This window comes from Ochotona princeps, chromosome 18 (genome assembly GCF_030435755.1).
Source record: "Ochotona princeps isolate mOchPri1 chromosome 18, mOchPri1.hap1, whole genome shotgun sequence".
Lineage (NCBI taxonomy): Eukaryota > Metazoa > Chordata > Mammalia > Lagomorpha > Ochotonidae > Ochotona > Ochotona princeps.
Window position 1 is genome coordinate 15,719,914 of NC_080849.1, and position 13,332 is coordinate 15,733,245.

At 42.9% G+C, this 13,332-nt stretch overlaps 1 protein-coding gene across 20 annotated transcripts in view; it reads left to right on the forward strand.

Moving 5' to 3' along the window:
- The window catches only part of TCF4 (transcription factor 4), a 360,801-nt gene that overhangs the window by 329,110 nt on the left and 18,359 nt on the right, over nt 1-13,332 (forward strand). For 16 of the 20 annotated variants that reach the window (XM_058677038.1, XM_058677044.1, XM_058677037.1 and 13 more), the window contains 2 exons: nt 755-831; nt 3,349-3,552. In XM_058677038.1, the coding sequence (XP_058533021.1) occupies nt 755-831; nt 3,349-3,552 (281 nt within the window). The remainder of the gene's footprint in view (nt 1-754; nt 832-3,348; nt 3,553-13,332) is intronic. The other 4 variants (XM_058677040.1, XM_058677041.1, XM_058677050.1 and 1 more) reach the window with 1 other exon arrangement.

Sequence of the window (13,332 nt, forward strand, 5' to 3'; positions counted from 1 at the left end):
CATAAAAATACTCAGGCCCACCCAGACGAAACAGGAAGAATGGATTTTAAAAGTGTCAGGCTGTGAGATTTCAGGGAAGTCATAGCTATTATATTATTCCTTTGTGAATAATGTATTTTCTGAGTTTTCTACCCTGAATGTGTGTACATTTAAATGTAAAAGTGGTTTTTATTTCATAAGTTAGACATGGAAAGCACCGGAATCTTTAAGTTTAGTGAATCATAAAAAATTGATTTTCATCGGAAAAAAATACTTAGTTGTTACTGATGTATAGAATATTTAAAATTCTGGTTTAGTGAATGCTGTTGACTGATCTGACTCCCTTAGAAGGTTTCTAAAGGTTTATCTCATTTTAAAGGTCATTATTTAAACACAGAGCCAAGCTGTTTTCCATTGGTGAGAGAAATTTGGTGCAACATAAACTATCCCTGTGCAAAGGAATGACAGTTCTCTGCCTCACATTCTTAGAGGGCTTCAGCCCGCATAGCTGCAGTCTTCCTAGTGTGGCAGCCCAGCTGGCTAAAGTCAGGACCAGTCACATGGTCCCTTGGAGGAGGCAGCCTGGAGGAGCTGGGCAGTCTTATATACCGTCTGAATATTTGATATTGAAAGTGTTTTCCTTGCCCACAAGTGCATGCGTCTATGGTATTGCCTGAATGACAGTCAGCATTGCTGTTTCGAAAGGGGCAGTTGGCAGGCGGGGGGAGTTTCTTGTGAAGTGGATGTTGCTCTGACATTCCCCCTTTGCTCTCAGCAGGCACCGCTGTGTGGTCCAGAAACGGAGGACAGGCCTCCTCCTCTCCCAACTACGAAGGACCCTTGCACTCTTTGGTATGCTGCACCTGCCAGTCCCCTCCCGCCATCTCCACATCTTGTTTTCTATTTTGTATCCAGATCACTCTCAAAGCTTCTTTCTTTTCGCCATCGTGACTTCAGGTCACCGTTAAGCCTACAAACTCCGCTGAAGCTGGCCTTGAGAGACTGCTTGTTCCTGTTTGTAGATGGTAACTGAGATACAACTGCAGGGAAAGCCCCAGGGCTCAAAAATATCTAGCGCTACATTAGAGGTTACAAATCTCAGGAGAACAAGGCCTCCTTCTCATCTTTAGGAAGATTTCTGCCATTGATTAAATCATCATCCTGACATCAGGATGTTAGGAGTGCGCCCAGGCACATGGCTGGAGCACGTGACACAGGTGTACAGGAAGCTCCTGCTGAACCTGTGGCTAAGGGGGGGTCCTGGTTATCTCCTCACACCATTTGATTCTCATGGAAATCCAGTAACACCATTGATAGGAAAGAAATGTCTCTTCCTCCAGCAGGGAGTAGCCGAGTTTCCATGGGCATGAATTCTTGTGTGATGATTTGGTGTCTGACATCTTTAGTCTTCCAACTCACACTGCATGGGCCTTGAAACCCACAGTGGTGTGTGCTGCCTTTAATCTCCAAGTGAATCGACTGAGAACAGAGACTGCACACAGGAAAGACCCGTTCAGTCCTTCAGGGTTGACTTTTTCTTTCCCATTCTTCTCCCATAGTTTTAGAAGCAACATAAGGAAGGCATAGATTTTTTGTATCTGATGTAATGTTTCCTCGGTGGTTCTTCCCTTTCAGCCCACTCTCTAAATGAAAGGGGAAAAAATCTATGAAACTGTGTCACATAATGCAATGTAATTAATGAATTTAAAATAAAATTAAAAAAAAAAAAGAAAAAATCTAAAACATGAAAATGCAAAGATGAGGGCCCCTCTCTTGGGCTCTTCCTTGCTGTCATGAGCAAGTCCTTCAGCTCTGTATTTTGTCACTAAGAGAGCTGACATGCACCCAGCCCAGCTCAACATCCTGCAGACCACATCCAAATAATCTATTTCTCTGCTTAGTGTTTCTCTCCCTGCATATTCCCTAGGGCCCACCCACTAGAACAAGCTTTGTCCATCTGTTGAATCACAAGGTTTAGAGTTGTGGAACACAGTTTCAATCGTTTTGGATTTTGAATACTCCAGGACGTTTTCACAAACATAAACTCATTGTAAGGAAGCTAAGTCAGCAACTATGCTAGTTACATGCACAGTTTCTCTCCCAGCTTCCCTTGGCACGTGCAAGTGTGTGTATCATTCCTCTTTTTCTCAATTAAAAACTGTGACTGCAAAGACAAGGAAGTAGCAGAGCTAGCCATCTCAGGGAGGTCATTTAACTCTAACCTACCACATCAAAATGCGTTAAATGCGTTAGACCGTAGACGAACTCTGTTAGACACACATTCTTTCATTTGGTATAGAATAATTTAGACGTTGTTTTTCTCATGCATTGGAGCTGCTGCATCTGTTTACACAGTGTGTTAGCACTTGGAGACTGTAGATTGATCTAACATAAAGAGGTTATAGATTCAAAGTCAAAACACTTAGATTTTAGCCCTGACTACTATTTCCTGTGTTGGGACACAGTGACTAATGTTCACATGTTGTATAGAAAGGATGTCTTTCCTGGCTGTCGTACTAATGTTGAATGAGAACCTAGAGAGTTGGTATATAGTACCAGAGAACAGTATTTACTGTTATTATTGATCACAATTTTTTAAAAAATGCATATTTGCATTGTCAATTTTACCAAATCCTTATCAAAATGAGGGAAACCAGAGTGCTGATATCCAATGACTGGAATGCAGAAAGAGCAGGTGGTTCCCATCATATGAAGTAGCATTCTCTCCCCCCCTTACATATTAAAACTTAATCAGAAGTTGAACCAAATTTTTGTGATTCTTCACTCTTAATATCAATTTGATTGACAAAATTTTTGTGGATTTCTTTCAGTGACCATCTTTGTATACACAAAAATATACAAAGTGCCACTGATTATAGGAAGCAAGAAATGAGAAAAAAGCTGCACGAGAAATTATCGTCTGTGTACTTTTTACTTGTATCTCTCTTGATACTTGTCTTTGCTTCATGTGCCACAAGAAACTAAATAAACTCTTCCTTTAATTTTTTAGCTCTCTAGTGCTTGCCTGCCAAAATGTTCCTTAAATTCAGTGTGTATTTTTTCTTTACTAAATTTTCCTTTAAAATAATTCAGAGCCATGCATCGTGTACATAACAATCTCTTGAAAGAGTTACTGAATGTACTTTGTTCAGTAAAAATAGCAATATGATCTTAACACTAGTGCCTTCCACGAGTTTTCTAGGAAGAATACCATTTGTTTTTATTATTGTTTAAAGGCAGTAAACTTGATTGGAAACCTATAGTCAGAAACCTAAAACGTGTACTGTGTCAACAACTGAAATTTCCATTCCGTGACTTGTGGATACACTTTGACCTGAATCCAGTTTCATATCATGTATTAACCAACAGCAAAGCCGAATTGAAGATCGTTTGGAAAGACTGGATGATGCTATTCACGTTCTCCGGAATCATGCAGTGGGCCCGTCCACAGCTATGCCCGGTGGCCATGGGGACATGCATGGAATCATCGGACCTTCTCATAATGGAGCCATGGGTGGTCTGGGCTCAGGGTATGGAACCGGCCTTCTGTCAGCCAACAGACATTCGCTCATGGTGAGTGTGTAGCCTCTGTCATGTAGGATTAAAATTTCAAGGATAAATGCTGGTACTGTTGTTTGGTTTTTGTAACCAGCTTTACTGAGAAGGAATTCACTTCACATATAAATTGCACATTTACAGTGTGCAATTTCATGTGCTTTAGTGTGTTGATGCTGTTGTACAACCACCACCACCACCATGATCTAATTGTAGAACATTTTTGCCTCCTGTCATAAGAATCCACCCAGCCCTGTACCCAGTAGATGGTCGATCCTGCAAGCCTGAGCTGCTGCCAAGCATGTTCAGTTTCTGTAGAGCCACCTGTTGTGGATATTGTACATAGCTGCAGCAGATTTGTGACTGTCTTCTGTCACCTAGCCCAGTCTGTTAGAGTCGGCCATCTCCTAGCACCAATGAGAGCTTCATTTGCTTTCATTGCCTAATATTCCATTGCACGATGTGCCACATGCTAGTGATCGGTTCTCAAGTGATGGGTCCCTAGGCTGTTTCTGCTCTTGGACTGCTCTGCAGAAAGGTCTGGTGAACTGACATAGGCTGGTGCTTGTGTGGACCCGTGTTCCTGCCTCACTTAAATTCATAGCCTTGAGGGAATCACTAACCTTTGCCATTGTAAATTATTTTTTATCTCAGTGACTTTTATCAAAGGACAAAGCTTAAAGCTCACGTTACATTACTTTTTTTTTCATATGGATATGTGGTGTTTCTGTTTCTTTTATACAAAATGGCCCCAAATAATGCCTTTCAGTTTGGAGGATAAGTGGTGCTAATAGACGGGGTTCTTGTCTATGTAACCATGTGGTATATGACATTGTTTAGTGCATAGATGAGTTTTCCCACTACTTTTTATTAGAGTCTTTATTTGAATAGTAGTAAAGCTGATTTGTTGATGTAACAATTGGAATTTCGGTTGGGCCTGCTTACTGTTGGAGAGCATCCCTTTTTTGGATGGCTCTGAAGATTCAGGGAATCTTCTTGACAAAATAGCAAGTGATGACCAGAGCAGGTCAAGAGTTCAGCTTTGGCAGCGAGACTGCACAATTCCACTCCTCGAAGCCGCTACTGGTCAGTGAAGCATCAGTGCCCGGCCAAGCCCTTGTCCAGCTCTGGGGGAGAGGCCTGTCTTCTCTCATTGTGGGGGCATCTCAGGCTTAATGATGCTTTCAAAAGAAAATGCAAAATAGGTAACAAATTTTTATGAGGTCCTTTAAGTTCTTGACCAACACTATTTTGTCCTTTCAATTTTTCTTAACAAAAGACTAACATTGAAAGTACCCTCCTAAGTGGTATAATATTGAAACCTGCAACCAATTTGAAGCCAAAAATACTGGTATATAAATAGAAGCAATGAACTCACTCACGCCTAAAATGTGGAAAGATATTTTTGAATGCCAAATCTAAATTTTCTTTTTCCTTTTTTTCTTTTCTTTGACCTCTACCCTAAAAATTCATCACTGACCAAAAATTGTTTGTCTTTTCATGGCAGTTGCTGAAAGTTTACAAAAGGAAAGTCTAGATTTTAATTTAGTTTGGCCCTAGGTAACATGTTAAATACTCTTGGGATGTACACACTATGAGGTTTTCGTTTGTACGCCCCTTTTTTTTTTAACTGTGATGTTTAAACAATACTGCTTTTAATTAAGAAATCTGGCTTTATTAAGAACCAGATCTATGACTTATAACCATTTCTGTATATCTGCTCTCAATCAGGAGAAAAATCATTTAATTTCTGTAGCTGCGTTCATTTTGCATACGTTAAACGAATGCAATTGTGCACTCAGGACGAGGGTCTTTCCCGTGAATGTGTAGTTTGTCTGTAACCCCAGATGTAGGCAAAGTGTGTTCTTGAAAATATTGAACTCTGCGTGACGTGCTTTGGAACTATCTGACCTCGGAGTTACCTTCTCCTGGCGTTGGATTGAAAGGTGAGGGGAGAGGAAGAGACTGGACTTGGTTCTGGAGGTGGGAAGTTAGGAAAGGGAGAGAACGAAACTGACAGATTGGAAAAGGAAAATCGTGAGTTTTGAATAAATCACACAGAAGCAATAAAAACTGCCAGGTTTGCTCTGAGGATATTTATTGTTCCTTCAAGGTCGACAGCAGGGACAGTTAAATGATAGGGGACCCCCAGGGCTGTGACTGTCAGCAGCCTGCCACACTTTGCAACCATCCGGGGCTGCCTCAGCCTTCTCCCGTGTGCTGGAAACCCATTCGGCGCATGCACAGAGCCCGAGCTGTCCAGCCTGCAAGGCCCGTATGTGTGAAGGAGGCTAGGTTGGCATATCTTTGAATGTGCAAACCAGTATGAATTGTAAGAACAGAGGAAAGAGTTTGTGAGTTTAGTCCATCCGAAGTGTGCCTTTGACCATTTGATGCATTCCACAGTAAAAAGGAAGTTGGGTGTGGGGTGGGGAAGAAAACCCACCCCCACCCTCCAACAACAAAAAAATTCAAGGAGGATACTGGTAATGTTTTCCACATTTGAATTTTAATACATGAAACAGGCTATAAAACGTTGGCCAGCTGCAGTAAATAAAGTAGCAGTGGGAGGTATGCACCGGAAACCTGGGCAGAGAGAACTGGCGGGCTGCTGCCGCCCAACTGCACACCGTGGTCTGCTGTTCTGGAGAAGGTGTCCCAGTAACTTGAGACCCATCCCAGAACTGGTTTTGTTTTGTGCAAAGCCCCTTCCTAACTCTCCTTCATAATTCCCTCTGATTAAAGAATAGACAGCTTGGAATCCTCTTGACCTCCCCGCTCTTCTCCACTTCCTCTCTCCCCGCCTTCTGAAAATCAAAACAAAATGGCTTGATCACTTGGAAGATGATGGAAGCATTTCTTTGTGCAGCAGCCCGAAATCGTGGTGGGGAGAACTGTGGTTCTGCCTCAGCTATTATGTTATCTCCTTTAATTGCTAACATATTGTACTTAGCTTTTGATTCATAAAATGTTTTCCTTGGAGTTCTAAAGTAGGTCTTCGGTGATTTACTAAGTATTAGTATAATGAAAGGGATTTTTTTCACAGCAGCATGGCTCATAGCGCCGGGGTGAATGTTGTATACTTGGGAGCTTTCTAGATGATATTTGGCTGTGCTCCTTCCTGCTCGCAAACCTTCACTGGCTTCCCATTATCCGTAGGATAAAAGCCCCTTCCATACCCTGGCATTTAAGACCCATCACCTCATAGCAGAAACCCTTAGGTGTAGCCATTCTGAAGTGCAGAAAGTTCCCCAGCAAAGCAGGTGTTATGACATTGCCTGGACTTGGCTGCCCACATTGTTGCCATTCAGCTGCTGCTTTTGTATCCGGCTCTCTTGGCCTGCCAGACCCTCTTTGTTTTTCTTCTTCTTCTAACTCCCATTCCCAAAGGTCTAACTCAAATTCTGTCTTCTGCAGGAAGCCTTTCCCTACTGCCTGTGCCCATGGTGGTCATTCCCTGCACTACCCTATGTGCCATGCTGTTTCTAGAGATTAGCTTACCGAGCTATGCAGAGCTGTACATCTTTGAGAGAACTTTTGCCTTGCACATTGTAAATTCCTTGAGTACTGCATATTCCACCATGTTTCTCTCCAAGCACCTGGATCCCGCAGTCCACAGGGAAGAAAGGTCACATCTCATGAGTGTCTGGTCACCAGTCCGCTCAGTGTTCCAGGTGTTGGTGAGGGTGATCATGGTGGCCATTCTAGCTGTTGATGAAAGCAGCTTTGAGACTGTAGAGCAGTCAGTCTCAAGTCCTGGACCTTGACTTAAGCTCGGGAACTTTGACTCCAAAACCAGTACTCTTTTTTTACTCCCTGGAATGCTCTCCTAAGATTATCTGGGGACATACCTTTGGAGAAACACTTCTGGGCTCTAGGAGCTTCTAATTTTCAAATGTTGGTAAATGTCGATTGTTGAAAGAAGTTTCCAGATATTTTGTGGCTGAGCTCCCAGAGCAGCTCTTCCCAGGTGCAGACCTAAGTGAGAGCCTCTCCTGTGTGCTCATGGGCTCACATAGAGCCTGAATGGTCTCAGCACGAAAGGCAGATATGAAAGGCACATCGTACAGACAGATAAGGAGAGACCGAGAGAGAGGTCTTGCGTGTGCTGGTCCATTTCCCAAATGGCCACAGTAGCCAAAACTGAGCCAATCCAAAGCAAAGAGCCAGGAATGTATTTCCCAGGTCATAGGCAGGAAGCTGGTTTGGAGCTGGAGCTGAGACTTGAACTGGTGTCCATATGGGCTGCCAGCACCACAGGCAAAGGATTAACCTGTTATGTCACTGTGCTGGCCCTTGAGCGTTTTCTTCAAAATCAGCATGTTAATGCTGAGGGGTCAAGAGATAGCAGCTCTGTGCACCAGGGTCTTTGAAGTAACACGTTTTAATTTTGAAGTGTTTTTCTTACCACTTTTCTGATAGAATCAAAAATAGAAACTGGTAAATGTAGGGAAATAATGAAACAGCCAAACAGGCCTCTGACATGCTTATAAACTCTTACCAAATCTAATCCTCTCTGCAGCCAGATGCTTCTATCTCTAATCCTGATACGAAGTCTAGATTTCTTGTACCTTATTGACATGACAGTTTTCCTAAGGCAGTCCTCTCATCATACATTCAGTATTCAGATCCACAAGTGAGACGTGAAAGAAAGCCTTCAAGTGTCCTGGCCTTTTCTTTTAACTGAGGAAGAAGAGAACTCTGACTCTTCTTTCTGTGGTCTCTCGCAAGTCGAGTCATGAACTTAGCAGCTGTCCAGTAGTATTAGCACATTGGTGGGGTTCCCAGTCCTTTCTGCTTAAAGCTAATGTATTCATCTGAGAATTAGTGGGGTTCACAGATGAGTCAGGAAGGACCTGTGTTTTTAAAGATTGCTGCATATCAATCGCTGAGCCCAGAGAGCACAGGGGGCCATTCTGTTAAACAGGAGGCAAATGGGGAACCATGATCTAAGAGTGCCTGCTCTGCTTGACTTAGGGAGGGAGGAGTCCCATGGTATTCATCCCCCACACTCATCCTCCCCAACGTTTCCCAAGATCCCTTGCTACATCCTCCATTTCAGAGAGCACTAATATCAAAGAACCATAGCCTGGTATCTCTCTTTTGTAACATGTAGTTCACTTTTGATAAAATAAAATTCACCAAAAGAACAATCAGAGGTGAGGAAACGCCTGTCTGTATTGAACTGACATGAAGACTATGAGAACTGTTACCACTTTTAGAACATTAGGAGTCATGCTAATGTTGCTTGCATAGGTAGGTGTGTAGATCTTTGAATTTTAGATGCTGGAATTACCCCCCAAAGGTCAGGTAACCATTGCTTTTGTTTTGCTACTGAGGAGCTGAGGCCTAGAAAGGGGAAGTGAGCTAACCCTGGGGACTTACCTGTTAACGCCAAACTGGACTCTGAGACCAGACCCGCCAGTAACTAGACCGGTCGCTTTGTACCGTGGCCCTCAGTGCTGCAGCTGAGCGTGTCCCTCAGTGCTGCAGCCAATAGCATCCCTAGCAACTGCTGAACCATAAGAGCCATTGCAAACCAAATTCTGCTACTGTGGATTAGCTAACAGAATCTAAGGGAACTTGGTAGTTGCCCCTGGACTCCTGGAACAAGCTGGAATTAGCTCTGCTAATGTGTTAATCAGAGCGTGGGGGCGCTGATGTGACATCCTGGTGGCGTTTCCTGGAAGGTAGTGATAGTAACAGCAGGTGTGGGAAATTTGGTTCTTGTATTGACCTCCAACATAGGTGTGATAAGTAGAGCCATCACCTTCCATCTCCCCTTGGATTTTGATGCCATCTTAGAGTATATATGTATTGAAGCATGTATTTATTTATAAGCAGATATTAACCCAGTCTTTCTCCCAGATACTCCTGTTCACTTATGTCTTTACTATGTAAAATGTCACATAATCCCCTTGAACTTAAAGGACAATTTAAAGAAAAGGGACAGAGGAAGAAATTGTGTTAAACAATTCACCATCTGATACTTCGGCATTGTTTTAAAGAAACCAGAAGCAGAGTTTTGAATAGAGTGGTGACAGTGAGACATTGGATTCAGCTCTGTCAGTAGCCCCCCAAGGTGAACAGGAGACCCTGCTCACCCGAATCTCAAGCAGCAAGTCTCAGAGGGATGTGTCGCCTCTGCTGCACCATTTGCACTCCCCAGCGTCACATTCTGGCCACGTACAACGAGATGGCTTTGGATGTCTGCCCCGAGTCTTACTCTCCATGAACCAGTTCTCTCATTCTCCTTCCCCTCTCTCCCCTACCCCCCAAAAGTATTCAGTATCGTGGAGCCATGAACTTTAAATGTATGAGTAAGAATAACCTTGCCTTCCTTCCCACTTAGAAAATATACGCATAAAATACATATTTGAAACAGACCCTTTAAGTGTAACTACATCATATCATGCATTGTTTTCTTCTTAAAGTAAGGGAGGGGCAAACCCCAATAATCATCACACCTTAGATTGAACTTTTATTGGGTACAAGATCTAATCATTAATGACCCCTAAGTTGGAGTAGGCTTAACTCTCACGTTTAAAAAATGTTATATTGCCTTTCTTTTCCCAATATGGTAGATTTTCCAAAAACAAAAGTATCGTATGTGTTAAGAAAATGGACACGTGTTCACTCACTCATCCTGCATGTGCTGTGCTTCTGAGACGAATAAATGTGCAAGAGCTAGTCTCTGCTGTTCCAGGCCTTTTGTCTTGGTTGGGTGATAATGCGAGTGTGTGTCTAATTATAATACAAGAGAGAATTACTCAGTGACCTACACAGTCATTCAGACAGCTCAGAAAAGCTTCCTAGAGAGTGTGTCTATAGAATTTCCACAATAAGAGACAACACAGGCATTGCAGAGCCACCGGATAAACTTGATTTTAGAGAGTAAAAAGGGAAATCGAGGCTCTAATGCCTGCAGATAGAGGTGAGAGCTTTCCCGGACAGTACCGTCCCTTGCAGCTCCTCGCTGAAGCCGCACCAGGCGAAGGCCCCTCCTGTTCAGCACGGCGGTTCCAGCAACTGGCTGGGATACTGCACGCGAGAGTCCACAGGAAGCGCAAGGCTTCATGTATATTTTTTATGTCCAAATTAAATTAACTCATGGAATTTTCCACCCTTAGGAATTAAAGTAGCAGTTCATGAAGTAATTCAGTTATGTCATTCATACCAAAACAGAAAATACTGGAGCAACTTGGCACTGTTTAAAAGCCAAGATTAGGCCTTGGCAATTTTTTTTTTCGGATTCTGTGGCTGTTGTGTTATTTTAGCTTTTATTGTGACTGTAAATTTTTCAAATCAAAAATATCTTAATTGCTTAGAAAACAGAAGGATCAAAAGGACTCATCCTGGCAGAGAGTGTAGGTAGGGCAGCGTCAGGAGTGAGCGTTGAACGCAGGGGCATCACATGCTCTGTAATTTGAGGCCTGAACCTAATTGGTTGATGCTCACATTTGTGCATAATTACAGCTGCTCCAGTCTCCATAAATCGATGCAGAACTGCAAAGTTGAGTTTAACCAGAAAGATCTGCCCGATATCAGTTAAATGACTTCTTAGGGGAAGCATTGTCCTGATACAATAGCCACATTCGTGTTAAAGCATTTAATTGGACATATTGTCACAAACCGCAGTATTGAGTTTCCACATTTTCATTCACGTTTGCCTTCTGCACACGGACGGCCCTCATTTGGAACTGAGAGTGTGTGAAAGTTACTGGAGAATGGTAGTGTCTGGGTAGTTTCTGTAAGCTGCCCAAATCTCCCCTGTAGCCTAGATGGGAAACAGCTGGTTTTTGTTTAAAAAGCTGTTTTGTGAAATGTCTGAATCTTGAGATACAGAACTGAGGTCACGGTTAAAGCAGGTGCTCTTGAACAAGTGAGATCGGGCTCAGGGGGCCGGCCAGCCCTGCAATCGTCCACGCGGCACTTCCTCTTAGGAGAAAAGATACTCAAATTCGCTGCTTTATTGAGGACACACACTGACACAAGCAATGGCATTAGCAATCCTGTTGACAGTCAGCCTTGGAAGGAATACTGAGATAAAAACAAAGCAAGGCAGTCATGCTCCTCACAGCGCTTCCAGTACAAGGCTTCATGGCACTAGTGTTCTTGGGAGATTAGCATTGCTTGAAAGCCCTCAACACACACACTACTCCTGCGAGTAAGTGGGAAGTTAGCTGACTGTGTCATCCAAGCTTTTCAGTGCAGTCTAAGGGAAAAGGAGAAAAGAAATCTGACTTGGCAAGACCCATCCCCAAACAGTTTCGAAAAAAGCAAAGCAAGAAACATGTGGAGCCACTAAAGTGCAGTGCACGTCAGGTATCCACCAGTGTGAAGATGAAAGGAAGTCAGCCCCTCCGCTGGGACCTGGAGGTTATTAGCAGCTGTTTATCCAGTCGGGAATCGAGATTAACATTGTAATTTTTTTTTTAAGAACCAGAAGAGAATTTGTTTGGGAAGTTGGCTCTTCATATCAAGTCACTGTGCACTGCCAAAAAAAACTTCCTTTCTCAGAACTCATGTACTAGAGTTGAGCAATGTTATGATTCTTTGAGAAACCCTGGATTACCCAAAAGTCCATCTCCATTAAGTAAAACAGAAACAAAGGAATAGACGGACGCTTGCCATTGGCGGGTTCCACTGTCCTCCTCACTAGGTGGAACCAGCTGTTTGGTATGCTACCTGTTCTCCTTGCCTGTCCCCCAGCCTGGTCTCTGCTACTCTGAGGTCAACTCAGATGAACTTGCTCCATGCTTACTGCTGTGAGTGACTGATGGAAGACACTGGGCAGCTGCCCCCATCTCCTTAATGCTTCATTCTACCTCACTCTATCCCTCCTCCCTCAGCTCCCCACCCAAGAAAAGAAAAGCTGTATATTGGAGGGCTTTTTTCCCTCTGATTTAATGCTACTCTTAATGTCATTTTCTTTTATTAAATCCTTTCTTTTGCTTTTGATCTTATTTATAGCAGAGCCACTGGTCATATGGAAACTATTAATGTATAGCAAGGAGATGAAAGACTTCATTGCAGTTAAATAAGTGTGAATCATTTGGGCCAATAATGCATGCACACGGGGAGGTACCATTTGTGTCCACAGTGCCTTGTGCTGTTCACTTTGTTGGAAAGCCACTGAAGTTTATAAAACCTTTACAAAAAGCTGCTTTTTGTCAGAAATATGTATTCTGACATTATGAAAAAGCGTGTTAGCACACACTGCTTTTCTGTTTCTGTCTTTTGCAGACACAGTTACCCAAAGAATGTCACTTATCAATGGGAAACAGATTTCTGTTTACAATTAAGATGTTTATTAGTGTTGCATGTCAATTTTTAAAATATGCATTTAGCAGCAAATGTTTGATGCAGAGTCTGGGAATGTTCACGTCCCACATTGAAGTGCCAGGTTCAACTGCCTGCTCTGCTTCCAGTCCGGCTTCCTGCCGATGTTCTCCCTAGGAGGCAGCAGGTCATCTCTCAAGTTTTTGTGCCTGCGACCCACATGGGACACCTGGGTTGAGGTCCTGCATCCTGGGACTGGCCCAGCCTGACCCTAGGAGCAAATGGAAAGTCTGTATCTCTTTCTGTCTCTCTCTACCTTTCAAGTAATGAAAAATACATTTTAAAAATCATTTAGATAGTCTACCAAAGTCCCGTGCATCATTAAAACCCTATCTGAAAATGCCACCTTCTTCCTAAAGTAGTCTCTGGCTTCCCAAACTAAAATGATCTCATCACTCTTAAACCCTACTTGAGTTTGTATTCTTTTGTGGCATTTATCTTGTTTTGTATTTTATA